This window comes from Nannobrachium achirus (genome assembly GCF_963921795.1).
Source record: "Nannobrachium achirus genome assembly, chromosome: 10".
Taxonomy (NCBI): domain Eukaryota; kingdom Metazoa; phylum Chordata; class Actinopteri; order Myctophiformes; family Myctophidae; genus Nannobrachium; species Nannobrachium achirus.
Genome location: NC_137819.1, coordinates 10,059,958 through 10,080,108, shown reverse-complemented (window position 1 = coordinate 10,080,108; position 20,151 = coordinate 10,059,958). Strand labels below are relative to the sequence as shown.

The following is a 20,151-nucleotide window of genomic DNA, read 5'->3' as shown; positions in this document are numbered from 1 at the left end:
CAAATACCCCAAAACTGTAGGCCTACGTAACGTTACTTTACACCACCGCATATCTGCATTCTCTATCGCAACGAAATGAAGAACTGTTACGTGGTGCGATAATGTGCGATAACAATACAATTGATACATTGATATTATCATTATTATTTTCAATTATAAAATACAACATTAGAGATAGTGTATTTAGTCATGTTATCTTTGCTGACAGGGACATGTAAATGTTCTATTAGAAGGAACAAAGGCGCACTCCAGGGGGGCTGTAGGTGTGAAGTCTCTTGCTGCTGGGAGAAATGGGGGAGAACGGTCATTTCTGCCGATAAGTGCCGTCAGAGTGGTATAATTGTATTTTATTTCATAATTAGGAAACGTTTCAGAAGTGGAAAAAAAACGAGAACATATATCTTGAGTATTTAGGAAAAGTCATGGAAGGGGAAATTTCTGAGACATTCAAGGGGAGAGTTATTGCACTTTGAAATCTCAAAATCGGCCTAAAGGACCGGTTAGTCACCCGTGTGTTAATCACATAAGAAATAGCGTGGTTATTTTAATTGGTAGATTTCCTTTATGTTCCAGAACAGAACGTTCTGACGGAAATCTTCATGCTTTACGCTTACACGTCTTCGTTTTCGTCTCAGTCTTATCTTATTTTATTTTATTTTTTTTATTTCCGTCTCAGACGACTCTGAGATGTTGAATACAGGAGCTTTTTATCTCAGCGCTCCCAAGAACATTTTTAAGAAACATGACCATTCAAGCTAAAAAAAGCCCCCTGCTCCGAGAAGCAGTGTTTTTATCGTGTAAATCCTGGACACACACGGATGAGATGTTACAATCTAAACCCAGAACCTTTTTTTTTTAACCCGGACCTCACATCACTCTGGAAGATCATCGGGAACTCCCATTTACCAGCAATACCTAAAACCTTTCCTGGAACATTTCAATGGATATGCGAAGCTGCGGAGACATTATTGCCACTGGATGTGTTGCTGGATACCACTCAAACCTCATTAGGAAGGAACCGAGAACGCAAACAGTGTTTTCAGATGCTGACGGGCTTGACAAGGCCCCCCCCAGCCGAACCTGGCTGGCACTGCCTTCCACTCACAACGCGATGGGACGCGTTGTGAGCTTGTCGATCTGCTACGTGACTTTCATGGATTACAATGTCCCGAAAAGAACAAACACTCTTTTGACCCTGGGGACACCCCGAGATAATGGTACTATATTTTGTTTACTTTTGACTAAGTACGACTTCTGAAAAAAAAAAAGAAATCAAGTTCTGACTGACAAACCCTTTTATTAGTGTTAAATATATGATATATATTGTCTGTCTAATCCTCTCTAATCCCATTTTCCTCCCGTGGTTACATTTTGGCCTGTCTATTATGAAAGAAGGAAAAGAAAAAAACCTCACCAAGGTGAAGTGAGCAGGGCTACGGAATTCATGTGTTCTGTGCTTATCTTGCTTGTCTGCTGGCTCGCTCGCGCTCACGCTTGCCCGCGCTCGCTTGCCCGATGCTTACATTTTGGTTTATTATTGTTTTATTTTGAAAAAAAACTATGAGGGGATCTTATTTTGAGAAGCCACAAGTCGCTTCTCAGCATTTTGACTCTGAGCTGCTTACAGGCTGGCACGGCCTATGTGTTATTTTCACTATGAGGGGATTGCTGGAATGGCTCGATAATCTGTTTTTATCTCATTTTCCTGATTTTATTTTGAGAGGCCACAACAAGTAGGTTCTCTGCATTTTTATTCTGTGTGTGACCTCGCTCTCTCTCGAAAAAGGGGTCTCACTTCCTTTTGTTTTGTTTGTGTTCTAACTCACTTGCCTGGTTTGCAAAACTAGGAATTATTCACACATATGACTGTCTCTCTCTCTCTCTATAAAAAGGGATCTCATTCACTCTTGGTATGACTACACTCGTACTGATAACAACCAACGCTTGGGTTTATTTGAATGTTTATATATGATGCCCCTAACGTCTTAATAATTTTTTTTCTCCCTAATGTATTAATTCTTTTTCACCAATGTGGTAGGGATTATTTTTACTTTATTTATTTCATTTTAGGGGACAGGACGGACTCGACCTGGATAGACAGGTATCGTGGAAGGAACTCCACTAACTCGCTAACCAACTTGACTGACACTCAACTTGACGGACTGACGGTTTTATTTCAATTTTATTTTAGCCAGTTTAATTTCATGACTGTTTATTTTATTATAACCCATTTTCTCCTGTCCTACTGTTTTGTCGTGAAAACCGTTCCTCTTGCAGAGAACGTGTAAACAACTGACTTGCTTTCATTCCTTTCTAAAACAACTGATAGTCTGCTAGAAGACAGGCCTTCAAGGTCAGAGGGTCTGTGTGTGTGAGATTTATTATTTAGTAATCCTGTTCTTTTAAACCACATCTTATGGACATGAACCAAAAACATTTACTTTTACCATTCTTAACACATAAACTGCAGTATGGGTTAAGGATGGAAGAGGCCTAGCCCTGCTTTACTCAACCTTTAATTTCTCATGTTGGTTTATTTTTGGTAATACTTTATCCTCTTTACTTGAGTAAAAGCAGGCTGAGACGGTTCCAAAAACAATTTAGATGGCTGGGCTCCATTCAAACCTTCCCAGTCAAATTCCACAATTATTACAACCCTACTGGGCTTATACGGGATTAAACATTAAAAAAAATAATAATAATAATAATAATGACATTATGATTATGTTATGTGTTTCTATTTAATTTTTCTTATTTTTATTTCTTTAAAGTTTCATTCATTTTCTGGTTAGAGAGGCTTTAAACAGGCCTCGCTAACTATTGTATGGTACACTTCCCCCCTCACAGGCCTGGAAGCTCACTCTAACTCTGACAGTGAGCAGAGTCATTGTCCTTTACTGTACCTCGGTACCCTACTGTACCTCGGTACCATCTGTTTCTCATTTAACCATATTTTAACAAATTATCCTCCAAACAAAACAATTTTTGTCACACCCAATATTTTTGGCTGTGGCAAACGGGAGGGAATGTGTTTGGAGAATTTCATTTTCTGAATTCATATTTCATTTTCTGAATTCATATTTTATTTTCTGAATTCATATTTCATTTTCTGATTTCATATTTACACATTTCATTTTGTTTTCATCTCATTTTATTTCAGAATATATATATATTTCACTTTGCTTAACCATGTTTAAATCTGTTTACCCCTAACAGAACAAACTTAATACAATTTGACACAAATGGTGTCCCTTGGTGATGTATATCTAAAACAAATCAAACATGTCTATACCTAAATACACACAATGGTCTTAACTTCCATGTAATTCTGATGTTTATTCTATTTTTCAGACTTATCTATTTGATAGACGGTCCATATCTCTTCCCATGATCTGTGAGGAAGGATCATTTTTCGTGAGTACGAGGATTCAAGTCACCTGAGTTCCTATATCATTTTTGTTAATATTTACAGTTGTCTTGTCCCAAAATGCAACTCTCTTCTTTTGATAAGATCTCATAGCCTCGTCCTGGAAATGTTAAATACTGTCATATTAAGTGTATAAAACCTTACTGAAATGATGAGGACAGAGGTCCTATACCTTACTGTTGTGGAGTCAAAAAAGGTCCACCCTGGCTGGGACATATCGCGAAGGTCATAGGTCAAGCAAGGAATGGACCATGACGCTCCACCACACTAATCAAATTTTCAAAATTCTACATTCGTCAATCTCAGGTGAAGCGACTTCACCAAACAAATTAAAAACGTCAAAAAATATATATATATATATATATATTCTCTTTCATTAAATGCACTCTCTGTAGTGCACCCCACCATCAACCCAGGTGAGGCTGTGAAGAAACTTTGGAAAGATTCTAAATTTAGTGATAAAGTTTGTCATGGTGCGACAGGACAATGTTTGTTATTGATGGATCAAAGGTTTCCTTTTTCTATCAATATATTTTAAGGAACGTGTGATTGTCTCCTCACTCTCATAAAAATATTCTAACTCATGTTATCTAAACTTAAAGGAGCTATAGTCAACTTTTTCTTGAAAAACGGATGCTAAAATAAAAATAATGTTTCGAAAATATTTTATAAAAAAAATAAGCTTCATATATGTGTTTCAATTAAAAAATGACCACAAAAAGCGGAAAAATAATGATAAAATAATCATTTTGGTCCTTTGTTTACATTTACAGGGCCGTAAATGTAAACAAAGGGCCAAAATTATTATTTTATCATTATTTTTCCGCTTTTTGTGGTCATTTTTTAATTGAAACACATATATGAAGCTTATTTTTTTTATAAAATATTTTCGAAACATTATTTTTATTTTAGCATCCGTTTTTCAAGAAAAAGTTGACTATAGCTCCTTTAAAGAGGCCCCAAATTAAACAGGCCTTATTTGAGAAAATATCCTTGGTTTAATCTCAGACTGCCCTTTGACGCACTCCCCCCAATGATTCCAAATTATACAGTCCTTTATCTTTCATTATCAAAATATTTTTACCTTTGGTTGTATTCTGATTTAAATACCTTTAAAAGACTTAAATACCTTTGGAAATATACAGTTCTTTTGACTCTCCTCTTTAAAAAACTTAAAGCTATCGAAATGTTTTGACTTAAATTGTTCAATTATTATGTTCTGTTTCAAATACCTTTAAAAAGTTGAACCCATGTTTTCTTCCCTTGTTGTTTTATTATCCTTTGACCCTTTAACACTTCAAATGCTATCTCACGGGGGATTGATAAGATTAAAATGTTTAATATGGTATAGATATCATTCTCAGTGTTAAAAGTCAATGCCATGATGTTTTGATCTGATAACTAATGCACGAGACGAGAATCTGCCCCACTCCAGGGACAGAAAGATTGACCAGCGAAATGTCAAAGTGTCCAGGACACGGGATAATGAAAAGCCAAAACATTCTACATCCTTGGCTTCTGAGTCCACGAGACTCAGTCACAACAACATCCCATCCATGTTATGTTTAATTGTCCAATCAGAATGTGACTAATGTATTCTGTAAACTCCATATATCTGTGATTTATTATGCTTTGTACTCAGAGAGAAGCAAAGATGGGTGATTTTGCTCTACTGTACTGCTGTACAGTAATTTGAACTCTGACTAAACTTCAACAAAAAACGCATATTCCCTGGTGTGGACATTCATCATTTCTTGTGTGTGGAGTATTTTATTATGATTGGGGAAACTGTTTATCCATATGGAATATGATTCATAATTCCATCAGTAGACACCTAAATTTTAACTTGTCAGAGAAAATATTAGCTAATCCGCCACCCTTCTTATTACCCTTGCGTACTGATTGTGTGTAACTATGGTTTGGGGGGCACGCAGCGGCTAGAGGGACCGCTCCATCCGTGCCAAGCCATGTCTCGGTTAGGAAAATTATGTCTAGGTTTTCTTCACAAATTATGTCGTTAACAGAGGAGGGCTTGTTCAGAAGCGACCTGATGTTAAATAGGCCTAGTTTTAGTGTGTGGCATTCTGTTAATGCTGGGCTGTGGAAGGGAATGGAAGTTAAATTTGCCATATTGGCAAAACGTCCATGATTAAAAATATTGCTTGTCTTGGGCAGTCTGTTTGAAGAGACAGTGGAGATATTGTAGACATTTGTTTCAGGTGTGTGATTCAAAGTGTTCAAAATATTAAGAGATTTGGAAACAATCATTACATTAAAAACAGAGGATGGGTAAAATGCATTAATTACATTAAAAGCATTAAAAACAGGACGTGTGTAAAGTGCTGGGTTTATAGGAGTATTAAAAGCAGTGGGTGCAAAGTGCGCAGATTCTGGTCCAGCCCCATTGGAAACGGGACTATCCTGAGTGGAACCAATGTTTTTGGAGCTGGGACCAGGGGGAAGTCAATAGTTGCCGGACGCATCTGTGGTCAGCGCCGTGAGGTGTTGAACACCACGGACTAGATTGGGTGGTTATGGGGCTCTTGGGATCTGCTACGCTACGGAGAGTGCTTTGACAGCGGCTGCCAACGCGGGAGTGGACTGGGAACTCCAATGCGGGGTTTCTTTCATTTTACAGGAGTTGGGCGTTGCCATATTCTAATACAGACTGAATGCCCCATCTCTGCACCGGCCTCAGTGGCTTGCCTCACTAATCATTAGCTGGTGCCACTATTTTCCGCCACCCGCACTGATACATTATATTTATTAGACCACGACGGAGGCGCGCCGTCTCAAGCGAACTTGAGCCACGGGCCAACCTCACTTGAGCCGACTCTGTGCCGTTCAAGTTGTGTACCGATAGGGACAGAATAGTAAATGTGGTTGTGGGGACTGCTTTTGCCCCAGCTGCCACTCAAAGTGACAGCTGGTCTGCTATGTCTGGCAGACTGCCTTGAAGGGTGATATGTCCCGTGTGCGTTGTATCACAACTGAGGACATATGCCTTGATTTTGTGGATGCAATTTTGCTGCACCTGAACTATTGATGTCCTTCTATGCGATTTCCTTTGGTGTGAACTAGGGCTGTCCCTGACTAAGGATTTGTATAGTCGACTATGATTTTAGTCATTGTGTTGATAGTAGAATATTAGTCGAATGGCCCGTTTTTTATTTATTTATTTTTTCGTTTTTCTTTTTTTCTCGTTTTTTTTTTACCCCTTTCTTTTACAATGGCGTATAAACAACAGAGGTGAAACACTCATTTAAATAGCATGTCTTCTTGACTTTTGTTTTAATAGATAACTCATTCATTATTTAAGCCAAGGTTTATTATCATGGCCTTATAAGAATAGTAATACAGCAATAACAACAACAAAATAATATCTCTAAAATAAATAAAGTAACTAAATAATATAAGGCGAATTAAATAACAAAATACTAAAATATGTAGGCCTATAGCAGGTGTAAAGTTTATTCACTTAGAAGCTAAAGCCCCAGACTCCGATGTCTGTGTGTAACAGCCATGCAACTACTGTATAGGCGATGCGGTCACCGGTCACACATTTCTATAGGCTCTGCCCGACACCAATATCTGTGTATATACGTGCATCTATCCACGAGACGCTGCGCAACCTGCGCTGAGCCTGACAGAGAGACAGCGATTGGATTTTACAAAACAGACCCCGTAACTTGTCGGGGAGAAAGAGAAAAGGAGAGCTTAAAACACAACTCTAGTGCTGTTGTGTTGATGCCATAGGTTTATTGCCGATCTGCAAGCTCAAAACGTGAGCGTTCGCGTCGCTTTTGGGAGTATGGACATTACATAAGGGACTTAAGCCAACTTACTTTTATCAAGTGCTCTGACATGTTGCTCGCTGTAGAGTGGTAGGTCATAGCCAGATCATGCATCTTACTTTAATTTTGTCCTCTACTTGTTCAAAGTGACGGAGCCTGATAAGTGTTGTTAACACAGCACAGCTTGTGCAGGTTCTGTGGAGTCTACGCAATGCACACACACAGACAGGGCTGTGCCTCATTGATTGATTGAAAGCAGCCAGTAGGCTATGCATGTTTTATTGCGAGAAACCAAAGTATATGTTAAATCATCGGACATTAAGCACCCCAACAGCCCCCCCCCCCCCCAAAAAAAAAGAAAAAAAAAAAAAAAAAAAAAGAAGTTTTTTTCCCCCCCCATTCGACTAAGATATTGCCATTCGACTAGGTGCCGTTTCGAACGATTAGTCGACTATTCGGGGTCACCCCTAGTGTGGACGTGAATGAATGGTTAAAATGTGTGTTACCTTGTAACTGTGCTCGTGGTTCTTGAAGCGGCTGTAATAGTGCATGAAGCGGTCAAGCTCCTGGAAACTCTTGTGCTTCTTTTCAGCCTGAAACAAACAAACACACAAACAAACTGAACGGAGGAATCTACCAACAGAAGTTGCACATGGCAGATTTGACACATAACCTAAATATACAAAGAAATTACTGACACATAGACTATTTGCGTGTGTGTGTGTGTGTGTGTGTGTGTGTGTGTGTGTGTGTGTGTGTGTGTGTGTGTGTGTGTGTGTGTGTGTGTGCGTGCGTGTACCTCTACAGCTCTGCTCCTCCAGATGTTGGATGACCTCATAACAAGTACAGTGTGTGTGTGTGTGTGTGTGTGTGTGTGTGTGTGTGTGTGTGTGTGTGTGTGTGTGTGTGTGTGTGTGTGTGTGTGCGTGTACCTCTACAGTCATGTCCTTGCTCTGCTCCTCCAGGTGTTGGATGACCTCATAACGAGTACAGCGGTAATATCCTCCTGTAGATGAACTGTGCTTCTTCCACTCCTCCAGGCAGATCCAACAGAAGTCATATTTACACTGATAGAGAGACATAGAGACACAGAGAGAGAGAGAGAGAGAGAGAGAGAGAGAGAGAGACATTAAGAAAGGAAGGTAGATAGAAAACTTGAGGCACTGTACTATAATTGCTCTACAGTAAATAGCCGCTATATATGCCAAAATGTCTAAATCGGTATTTTCATTGTTTTATATTAAACCGCCGTCTCCCCTGCCCCGGAGTTGAGCAGGCCAGGGACTCAAGGCCTCTCCATACTTCGACCGAATCGAACTTTTCGGTTGAAAAATAAACGTTTTTATTTTTTATCTTTTCCGAAAAAAAAGCGTCGGATGTTCATACTTCGCTCCTGTTCGGAGGGTTGGCACGTTGGAAGCGGTGTCATGTATTGTGGAGGTTATGGAGGAGGAGGAAGACGAGGAGGAAATGTTAGCAGAGGCAGAGAGGAGGAGGAGGATTTTGCCCTGCTTTGTGCGGCTGAGGAGGAGGCGAGCACATCTAGCCGTTGGTGTCAGACTCTCGTTCAGGGGATGAGAGGGGCATGGACGAGGAGAAACATTTTGAAATAATGAATGTCGTCAAAACGACTGGCAGACATTCAGAATGTCTGCCAGTCGTTTTGACGACCTTCTCGTCCTTCTGCGTTGTGTCGCGCCGCTCATTGAGCATGCACGACACACAGTATAGTAGTTTTCGTGGGTCGCAAAGCAAAAACAAAAGCTAAAATGTACAGTAGCCTCGCGTCACCAGGCTTTCCAATGGGGGGGGGGGGGGGGGTCCAACCGACCAATCACGTTTGCCGTTTCACCGAACCTGATTTCGGCGAGTGACAACATCTCGTTGTGCAAATTTCAGAACTATTGTTCGGAGAAAAAGCATTCCAGAACTTTCGAGGAATTACATTTTATAGTTGAAAAGGACCTTTTGACCGAAAACGGCGGTTTCGGTCAAAGTATGGACAGGCCTTCAGTTTCCCATGATGCATCAGGAGAAAACGGAATCAGGAAATGATGAGCACCATTGGAATCTATCTCCAGATGGCGTTCTTGTTTAAAACTAGCCCTTCTCTATGGACCTTAACAAAAGTACGGATGGCTGCGGTTATAATTTTTCATTTTTCTTTACCAGGTGAAATAAAAGACAAATCGCTGTTCGTTCCCAGAAGTCATCTGATTACATTTGGACGATGGTGCGTTCAAGGAGCCTCGGAAATCAGGTAAAAACACTGAAAAACCCTGACGGAGGTTTTAATTAATTCCTGGCGGAGATTGTGTTAATTACATCCCCCCCCCGTAAAACGTTCTGAAATCGTTGGTATCTCGTGGCATAATCTTGCACCTTAGTTGAAACACCTTCACTTCACTACTGTAGTTGAAGGGCTTGGACTTCAGAATAGTTAAACCGAAGTGTGTTTTTGACCTCGTCAATCAGTTCAGAGAGGACGAAAGTAATACACATACTCTAAATAAGAAAAAAAATCATAGTCAAGAATGGCATTCATAAAATCGTTGACCTCACAAAATGCAAACACGTGCAAGTGTGTGCATGTGTGTGTGTGTGTGTGTGTGTGTGTGTGTGTGTGTGTGTGTGTGTGTGCGCGTGCGTGTGCGTGTACCTTGGCACACTGCATGTGGTTGCAGCCCTCATTCTTCTGGATGGGTGACTTGCAGTTGGCACAGGGTTTGGAGTTGGTCAGCAGCCACAGACAGTTGGCAGCATCCTCGTACGCCTCACCCACACCCGCCACTGTGGCACGCACGCACACACACACACACACACACACACACACGCACACGCGCACAGACACACACACAGACACACGCACGCGCACACACACGCATGCACAAACATCATCATCACTGCATGGATATTAACCCATTTAGACCTGAGGCCGATTCTGAAAACGCCTTCTAAAACCTTCAAATTCTTATTCCAAAAATGTAAAATAAATTATGTTGCTATATGTATAGCAAATACTGATGTGACACAGACGTAGCAGCCGGCCTTAAAGCTGTACTGTGGAAGCTGCTCAACTAGTGGTCAGTAGCGGTATCGCTTTTTTCGGCCGGAGTCGCCACGGACCACCGGAACGGGGGTCCGCGGACCCCCGCGGCCGTCGCGAGCACCTCCGCCTCGCCGATACGAGGGTTAGGGTTAGACCAGGATTGAGGGAGTAGCAAGCAAGATTCCTTCACCAATGTAAACACAGTTGCTGAGGGAAGCTACTTCCTTTAGAGACAGCAAGACTCGCTGTGATTGGCCGGTGGTGTATGATCGGCGCTGTGATTGGCCGGTAGTGTATCATGTGGGAGATGACATCATTTTGCCGGGAAATTCTCCCCCCCTCACAACTCATAGAAAACATATAAAGAGAAGGCTTCAGAAGCTGAAAATAACAGAGTGGGGGTTCTAAAACTTTAGCGATTTAACAGTTAGGACAATTTTAAGATTTGTTTTATAAAAAAAGTTACATGGTATAACTTTAAGGGTAATACAACGTATAGGTAGCAGCAGGTCTAAATGGGTTAAGCTGGTTGCACACTGCTGCGTCTTTTTGTTTTGCATTTTGGAAATCCAAAATCTGCAAAAAACATTTTTCAGGCCATGGAGAGAGAGGGGAGAGAGAGAGAGCAAGGGACCCAGTGCTGACAGTTACGAAGATCACGAAACGGAAATAAAAAACGGAAATAAATACGAAATATTCGCCGAAGAAACGCAGCAGTGTGCAAAGAAGTGGAGATAAAGCCACCCTATATTTGCATACTGGGCCCTGATTGGTCCCTCACAACATCATAGGGAATGAAATCCAATCACAACTGAGCGCTGCCAGACCAAATCTGCAATGGCAGATTCATCTGGTTTCCAGGCTCACATCTACTTACAGGTAATTAAATAAAAATCTAAATGTAATTTAACATAAACCTTATCAACTGCAATTGCACCAATGGTATATTATAAGCCCACTTGTCCCTGTGGAAAGGCATACGAAACGACACAAAACTGCAGGAAATGTTCAATATGCTGACAAAACATTATATTGAAGCAAAATCTATACAAGATAATGCCACTAGAGGGAGTAACAAACCATGAAATACCATGCTGGAGACTTGTTGCATTATAGACCTGGCTGTGATACACCGTGATGAAGCAACAAGTGTTCATTTAGACTGCAGATTTAGATTTAGTTTTAGTCATAGTCTTTTGAATGAAATTTCATTTGTTTTAGTCATATTTTCCCTTTTTTTTTTGGGGGGGGGGGGGGGTTTAGTCTAGTGTTGACTAAATCTACAGTTGATTTTGTTGTCAAAAATGTATTTTCGGCGGGCCTTGATGGCGTCGTAATGGCTGTTTTTACACTTGGTTGTATGCTGAAAATCACTGTGAGCTTGTAGAACCAAGCGTAAAATAAATGACTTGTCTTTTAGTTCTACTGGATCTCTTCTCCCTATTGTCCCTCCCTTTTTAGTCATCATAGGATGGATAGCATCATAGTCATTAGAGGATCAAAGGAAATAAGCCATGTGCTTTCCTGAGTGTATACTTTTAGTTGTAGCTTTTCCTATGTAAACTTCTAATAAATTCTTCAATCAAACAATCAATAGCTTAGTTATTATTTTGTTTTCATTTTGGTTACGGCAGTGTAAAAAAGGTAGTCGATAGACATTTTCCGTCATGGTTTTAGTTGATGAATCAATCAACACTGTGTGCAATGATCACCTTTGTTTAATGAATAATTTGTACTATTACTTGTGCAGACCTGCCAACCCTGGCAAATGTTTTTGAGTACTCATGCGCGGGCACCCGCGCAGCGCCCGCGGTGCAATTTTTGTTGTTTTCCCGCACAAAACAGCGTATATTTTGGGGGGTTCCATGCACCTTTTTGGGTGGGACCTTTACAGTTATGTTAACAAAATTTCACACCAGAAATGTAGCACATTGCATGTCTTGACTTACACTAATAGGAGGAGGCAAGATGTTAGAACAACCTCTTAAATAAAAATGCCATTTGGTCTGGAGGCTAGTATTACCAGGCAATACAGTAATGTTGCTTTGGCAATATTGTTGACAAATCTTTAATAAAATATACTAACTGCACTTGCTCAGAGTTAGTTAACAATAGACTCGCAAAACAGTCACCAGTGACTTCAGGAATGAACATACATCAATATAATCCTGTTATTCAAATTGCAAAATAGCTTTTCATTGTAGGCTATTTACATAAACCTGTGTCTTTGTTAATTGAGCAGCCTAAATAAAACCATATGTCTGTGCATGATTTGCATGAAGTTGAAGGTATTCAACTCATGTAGGTTTCTATTCCATCCATGATATATAGGCCTACATTGTGTATAGATCACATACAGCCTAGTCTGTATATTCATTCATATAGGCTGCAGGCTACTCATTGTTGATAGACCATTAATGTCATATATTCAAAGGTGATAAATAATTTGTTCACTGTTAATGTGTTTGACAATACACATGGGCCTAATTCATTCATTCATACTCATTTAGAGATAAAGTGGAACAGGCAGCCCAGTATGTTATCCAATCATGGCCAATGTATATCAGTTCATTGTACTAAGCCCTGGGTCACACGTTTTGACTGGTTGCTCGCTGCAACACCGTCGTATGACGAATTACAACACTTCATACACAACACCACAGCTCCAGGCGGACCGCAGCCGCTCGTTGTTTTGTTTCACCAGCGTCGCAAGATAGGTTTAGGTTAGGCATAGTACGAGATTTCACCAATTCTCACCCTCGTGGCTGCTATGACATGTGAATTCACCTCAGAGGAGGGTTTTAAAAGTTTATTATTAGCCTACCTGTTAAGACTCGTTGGCAGCACACCACGGCCATTCTCCGTAGTATCTTCTTTATAAATTAATCTGATTAATATCGCCGCTATGTGAAATCCGAGCGATAACGCGTCGCTGTGAGATGTGTGCATGCTGAAACTAAACCAAAACCTTCTTCTTATAACTCTATGACCAAAACAAAACAAACTCCGTCCGCGTTAAATTCTTCTTCTACCGACAAAACGAGCATCGCTTCCGTTCTAGTGCTCCGCAGCGCCATGCACCCCATTCACACACCTGGGAGTGGTGCCTGGGAGAACTACACGGCATGGAGCAAAAATGTTGGCCTCACAACACAACGCAGAATGTGTTGTGTTACCATGGTTCCCCCGAACCAAAAATGCGTAGCCGTTAGAGGAGTTTGCGTACCTGCGTACAGAGCCTTAAAATGCGTGCTTAGTACGCAAAATGCGTACGGGTTGGCAGGTCTGCTTGTGCATGTGTTCTAGTCTCATGTAGTGCATGTACCACTACCTTCTCCCCTACCTGGAGGTAACTTCATACAAGACATAACAACAAGAGTCTGACAGAGTCATGTTTTCATGATGCTCTGAGGAAGGAAGCCTCTGTGCTGACACATGTTAGCAGCACAACAAGAAGGTTACTAGGACCATGTGGCGTCTGACAGTGAACAGTAGGGGCAGTGATGTCATTACGTGCGCATCCCGCATCAAGAACTCATTCAAGTCACCCAGGGACTCATTCATGTCATGGTCCTGGGGTCCCGGGGATGCGCCTCCATTGGACTCTTGGAGTCCATGTTAAAATAATTTACCGTGTTGCGGTAAAAGAAAAACAAATGTCCACAGACACCATCATTGTTCATGGGTGAAAGCATCCTACTTTACCCTACGTTAACACAAATAAAATCCACGTAGAAAGTCTTAAACAGGCGATAGAAACGTCAATGTTTTGATTCCACCGACGTCCGACGCCATTTTGCGCGTGTAAACTTTATATTGAGGACTCATAACATTTTTCTGGGACCCATTTGAATGACCACCTGTGGGTCCCGGGACCCATTACATTGAAAGCCTAGTAACATCACTGAGTAGGGGTTAACGATATAGTAACTGAATCGAAAAATCGATTTTAATTTGCAATGATCTACTATATCATTTGCAAAATATCGTACCGTTTTGGCTTTGTATCGTATCGTTTTGAAATGCGGTAATCGGTATCGGATCGTTTTGCAATGCAAATAATTGATTGTATGGAAACTAAGTATTTGTGCCTTGTATTTGCCGATTTTAAGAGGGAAAATTAACAAGAGGGGTTTAATTACCTTTCCATTCCATATAGCTACTCTCTATCGATAAATGTGTGTAATCTCTGTGTTCATGTTTGTCCATATGTGTTGAAATATAATATCCATGTATTTGCTAGAGAATCACAGCGTTTACTTCCATAATAATAGATTTTTTACATGTTTTTTACACAGATTTAATGTCTTTGCTAAATAGTTACTGAATCGATTTTAAATCAATGAATCGAATCGCATCGTATCCCCATGAATGAACCAATATCGTCCAAATACCGTCCATGTATCGTATCGTCAACCATGTATCGTTACACCCCTAGTTAACAGTGAAAAACAACTAGGACTCTATATGTGACAGTGAGCAGTGAACAACAGCACTTACGTTCCTCAGGCTTCATCTCGGTGACTTTCTGCAGCCAGTTCCTCCATGTTTGGCAGTCGCACGGCTCATGAGCCTCGCCTAGGCACTCCCTGGAGAGAGAGAGAGAGAGAGAGACAGAGACAGAGAGAGAAAGAGAAAAAGAGGGAGAGAGACCCAGTGAGCCATAGTAGGACATTAGACCTCAGTCTAAAACTGGGTTCTAACTGATCTAAAAAGTTTTTCACCAGCTAGGCTTAGCCTAGATGCTGATTAGATTTTTTATTTATTTATCTAGATATAACAATCCACAGCAGGGTAGTGTAGTGTAGTGTAGTAATACTGTAGTGTCATTACCAGCAGAACAGGTGTCCTTTGCCACAGTCCACAGCAGGGGAGGGCAGCAGAGGGAAGGTGTGAGGGTCGTTGTCTCCTGGTCCCGGCCGGCTCAGCCTGACGGCCCGCTCACAGCGCACCGCCGGACACCAGCGGATGGCCGGGTTGTTCTCCACAAACGCCTGGAAATCACAAAAAAGAGAGCCCAGTGAGATGGATGTTAGCTCCACGGAGCTACAGGTGGCAGAGTTCCTACAGGCCAAGCAGGGCATCGAACTGGACTGTAGTGACATCGACACTTGCCACCCGCTGCCCAGGAGAAAGGACAGTGATAAACCCGGCCCGCTGGCCGTAATAATGAGGTTTGCCAACAGAAAATTCAAGGCGGCTCTGCTGAAGCAGGGAGAAAAGTTAAAGGGAACTGATGTGTTTATTAATGAGCACCTATCCAAATAGAATGCAGATATGGCCAGAAAAGCTTGCCAACTCAAGAAGCAGAAAGAAATACAGAACACTAATCTTACAGCAAACTGCAAGATTATCATCAAGTTAAACAAACTGTATATTTTATCCATCTGGTCCAATACCCTTTATCTGGTTCTAATATTCTGACCGATATTCTGGTGCCGAGTACTACACACCAATACTAGCATTTTAGCCTACAAACTTTACATGGTCCTTCGAGCCGGAAGTACTTGGCCATCAGGCATGGACCAGACATATATTGATCAGATGGAATATTTAAGGCAAATGGCATGGCAACAGTACAACCAACAGACCTTGTACCAACAGCCAACACCTGGCTATTGTACAGCCCAGGCTACTGTGGCTAATGGTAGCTACCATCAGCCGTACGGCCCCCAGCAGCCAGCATACCAGCAGCTGTACGGCCCCCAACAGCCAGCATACCAGCAGCAGCCAACCTTCCACCAGCAGCCGTACAGCTCCCAGCAACAGCCAACCTACCTCCAGCACTACAGCTCCCATCAGCAGCCCACCTACTACCAACCCTACAGCTCCCTGCAGCCCACCTACCACCAGCCCTACCAGCCGGCCCCCCAGCAGCTCTCCTACGAGCCAGCCCCCCAGCAGCCCTCCTACCAGCCGGCCCCCCAGCAGCTCTCCTACCAGCCGGCCCCCCAGCAGCCCTCCTACCAGCCGGCCCCCCAGCAGCCCTCCTACCAGCCGGCCCCCCAGCAGCCCTCCTACCTGCCGGCCCCCCAGCAGCTTTACCAGCCAGTGCCCAGGCCCCCCCAGTCGCCGCCAATGGCACCAGGGCCCCCCCAGTCGCCGCCAATGGCACCAGGGCCCCCCCAGTCGCCGCCAATAGCACCAAGGACCCCCCAGTCGCCGCCAATGTTGCCAGCACCTGAGCCCCCCACCCAGTCGGCGCCACCACCAGCACTGCAAATCCAGGTGCCCCCTGCATCCCCTCCAGTGGTGGCTCCAGTTCCAGGCTCCTCTTCAGCACCAGATATTCCGGTGGCACCCCCTGCCCTCAGAGCAGTGTCTCTGGCTCCCAACCCCTCCCCGGGACCAGCTTCTCTCCAAGCGCACCCAGCGCCGCCGCAGAAGCACGCCGATGTGCACCCTGCACATCCCCCAGCTCCCGGCCTAGTGTCCCACCGGTCCCCAGACATTGACCCGAGGTGGCCCCGTAGGCGTCGGTGGGCCTCAGCATGGCTCCACCCTCCAGGTCGCCCTCCGGACCCCCTGCCCAAGCGTCTGCGGCCACCGGAGTGGCTAACCAACAGACTCGCCCATTACACCTCATGGGGCGGCTGAAGGGGATTTTTATTGTAATCAAATATAGTATTTGATTGGGGCGGCTGTAGAAAATCCCCTCCCTCCTGCTGCTGGGGGGCCGGCTGGGAGGAGCCCTAAACTTGACTTCCCATCCACACACCTGAACCTAATTGGCACCAGCTGCATTTGATTGCAGTGGGGCCTTTAAAAGGCAGTCACTTGGCACAACTAGTTTGAGAGACATAACCACTGTTGGAGCGTTTTCCTTTGTTATAGTTTTCCTGAGTTTGTTTTCTTATAGTTTGGTTTATTGAGTTGATTCCTGTGTTTGTATATGATGCATTATTTGAGTAAGTATCCCTTGGTTACAGTTTATTTCCTGATTTAGTTTGTTTCCCTTATTGGTTATGTGGATTTGTTAGTTACTGATTGTTTGTTTCCTTTGTACTCTTTCCTAGCATTTAAATCATCATCACTGTCAATCATCTCCAACCATCATGTCCATACCCTGCTGTCTGCCATTGCCTTTTAATAAATACAAACTGTATATTTTATCCATCTGGTCCAATACCCTTTATCTAGTTCTAATATTCTGACCGATATTCTGGTGCCGAGTACTACACACCAATACTAGCATTTTAGCCTACAAACTTTACAGTACCACTGAAGATACAAAAGTGGTGTTGATCAGAAGAATCGAGGAGCTGGACAAGTAGCAATGATGAGCTACTTTGAATCTACAGCACTGTTGTACTTTAGGTGTTTAGTAGTGTTTTGAAGTGGATTATTTGTTTGAATAAGAGGCAGTCTGGGTCATGGAGGACTGGTGTAACATGGTCTCTGGAACGGGTACCGATGAGCAGCTGAGTTGTGGGCATATTCAATGTTTATTGACTTTGGAGGTGGTGCCATGGAGGATACCGAAATGAATCAGTACGTAGGAGAACATCTATCCTGTATTTCAGGGGTTCCCAACCTTTCTGAGAGTTGACTGCCATTTATATTATTATAAAACTGTATCACTACATCATGTTATATCATAGATCCTGAAAGCAAGCTGAAAGCAAGCTGAGGAACCACTTCTTTCCTCAAGCAATCAGACTTTTACATGCTAAGTGAATGTGTAATAAGTCTTTGCACTCTGCACTTTCTTGGACTGATTACCGTATATTGCCATGTGTTTGCTTATTATGTACTTTTGTTGTAGGTCTTTTATGTTTTTATTATCATGTTTTTATTGTATTGGAGCTTCCGAGCGTAAGTTTTTCACATGTATGTACCTTGGTGCAGCTAAGTGACAAATAAAGTGAATCTGAATATGAATATGAAACCGACATGGAGTTATATCCACAAGGATTAAAAAAGGTGATGTCTGTATCAGAAATGACTTTGGACAGGTGGAAAACAATAGTTAAACTTGGGTAAGGGTTAGGGTTAGGGTTAGGGTAGTCTTGCGAGGCCAGACTGTTGCCTCCGCGATTTGGGCAAATGCTCCCGGTATACAGTCTGGTAAACGGAAATAGAAACGATGAGTGCGAGATAAAGCGGATGTGATGCAACCGCTCCCTTGGTGCAGTAGCAATAACATGTCCTACTGGAAGCATTATGTCTCCTTTCAATATTTCTGGGGGCGTTATTTCGTCTTTCTCTGGTGTTGTTAGTGTTACCTCCATGATGTTTTCAAACGTTTTCTTAAACTATACACCCATAACAAGAATAGGCCGCTCAAATGACATTTTCTGAGCTATTGTGCTTCTGTTATGTTTCCAGTGGGACTACAGTTCAGTGCAGCAGTGGCTACTTCCGATACTCGCCGTTCGGGAGCTGCCGTACTAGACTCTATATAGCATTCGGAGATTGTGGAATAGTTGTCTGGCTACGCGAGACTAGGGTTAGGGTTACGCGTTACTTTACCTGGGTTACACCTTCTGATAGTTTTACTTGAATGTAGACATGAAATAATTGCGACCGTAAGGTCGCAGTTTAGTATCAAAACCTCCACCGGCCGTCCGTCCGTCCGTCCGTCCGTCGGTCACACGTCACACGTCACACCTTTGCCATGCTCATATCTCCGCATCAGTATGACATCACACTGCTGACATCAGTATGACATCGGCAGCCATAGTTACACCTGGAATGTTGAATCTCCATATATGGAGATAACCTACGCATCACACAAAGTCTGACCTCACCAGCCCATACTTGGGCATGGATGACTTATATCTCCATATACGGAGATGGCCATATATGGAGATACGATGACATCACAGAGTCCACAGCTGATGATGTGGCGTGATGTCATACAATACACAAACAAGCCCTATATAAAGGGGCAATTCTCACCAGGGAAGAGAGCATTCCCCACTAGCTGAGTATCTTAAGATGGTTGGATGTGATGATAAGCTATAAGCTTAGTTGATCCTGGCGATAAGGTCTGAGTCGAGGAATGCTCTCTTCCCTGGTGAGAATTGCCCCTTTATATAGGGCTTGTTTGTGTATTGTATGACATCACGCCACATCATCAGCTGTGGACTCTGTGATGTCATCGTATCTCCATATATGGCCATCTCCGTATATGGAGATATAAGTCGTCCATGCCCAAGTATGGGCTGGTGAGGTCAGACTTTGTGTGATGCGTAGGTTATCTCCATATATGGAGATTCAACATTCCAGGTGTAACTATGGCTGCCTGTATGACGTGAGAGGTGGAGGTTGTGATATTTGTGGAGATAAGCGACCAACGGTCGCTTATCTCCCGATTAGGGAGTCTTACTGGTAATTCCAGTGTGTGTGTGTGTGTGTGTGTGTGTGTGTGTGTGTGTGTGTGTGTGTGTGTGTGTGTGTGTGTGTGTGTGTACCTTGATGTCAAACTGCAGGTATCTCTGGTCCATCTCTCTGGACACCACACTCTCTATGACCTGCACAGGGACCAGCTGGTAGCAGTCATAGGCTGGACAGAAGATGTTGTGAGCATCTCCCTCCTGGATCTTCACGTTCAGGAACCTGACACGCACGCACGCACGCACACACACACACACACACACACACACACACACACACACACACACACACACACACACACACACACACACACACACACACACACACACACACACACACACATTTTATAATGTAGGAGTGACTTTACAATAATCAAGGTAAACACATGCATCAAATGCATAGACACAGTGATAGTGTCTCAGTGAACTAGAATCACAGGTAAACCCATAACCTAGCATCAGTCTGAACTATATAACATCAAAGTAATGATCTGTACAGTACATTTAAGCTATAGGATACCAGCTAAACTAGTAAGACTGGGC

At 42.7% G+C, this 20,151-nt stretch overlaps 1 protein-coding gene across 1 annotated transcript in view; it reads right to left on the bottom strand.

Moving 5' to 3' along the window:
- The window catches only part of LOC308292796 (ankyrin repeat and IBR domain-containing protein 1-like), a gene marked incomplete at its 3' end in the record, with an annotated part of 56,432 nt that overhangs the window by 18,993 nt on the left and 17,288 nt on the right, over window positions 1–20,151 (bottom strand). Inside the window, exons 9-14 of the mRNA XM_080735225.1 lie at window positions 19,687–19,831; window positions 15,104–15,264; window positions 14,771–14,859; window positions 9,881–10,011; window positions 8,154–8,288; window positions 7,728–7,814 (exon numbers count right to left, since the gene is read on the bottom strand). Of these exons, the coding sequence (XP_080591351.1) occupies window positions 7,728–7,814; window positions 8,154–8,288; window positions 9,881–10,011; window positions 14,771–14,859; window positions 15,104–15,264; window positions 19,687–19,831 (748 nt within the window). The remainder of the gene's footprint in view (window positions 1–7,727; window positions 7,815–8,153; window positions 8,289–9,880; window positions 10,012–14,770; window positions 14,860–15,103; window positions 15,265–19,686; window positions 19,832–20,151) is intronic.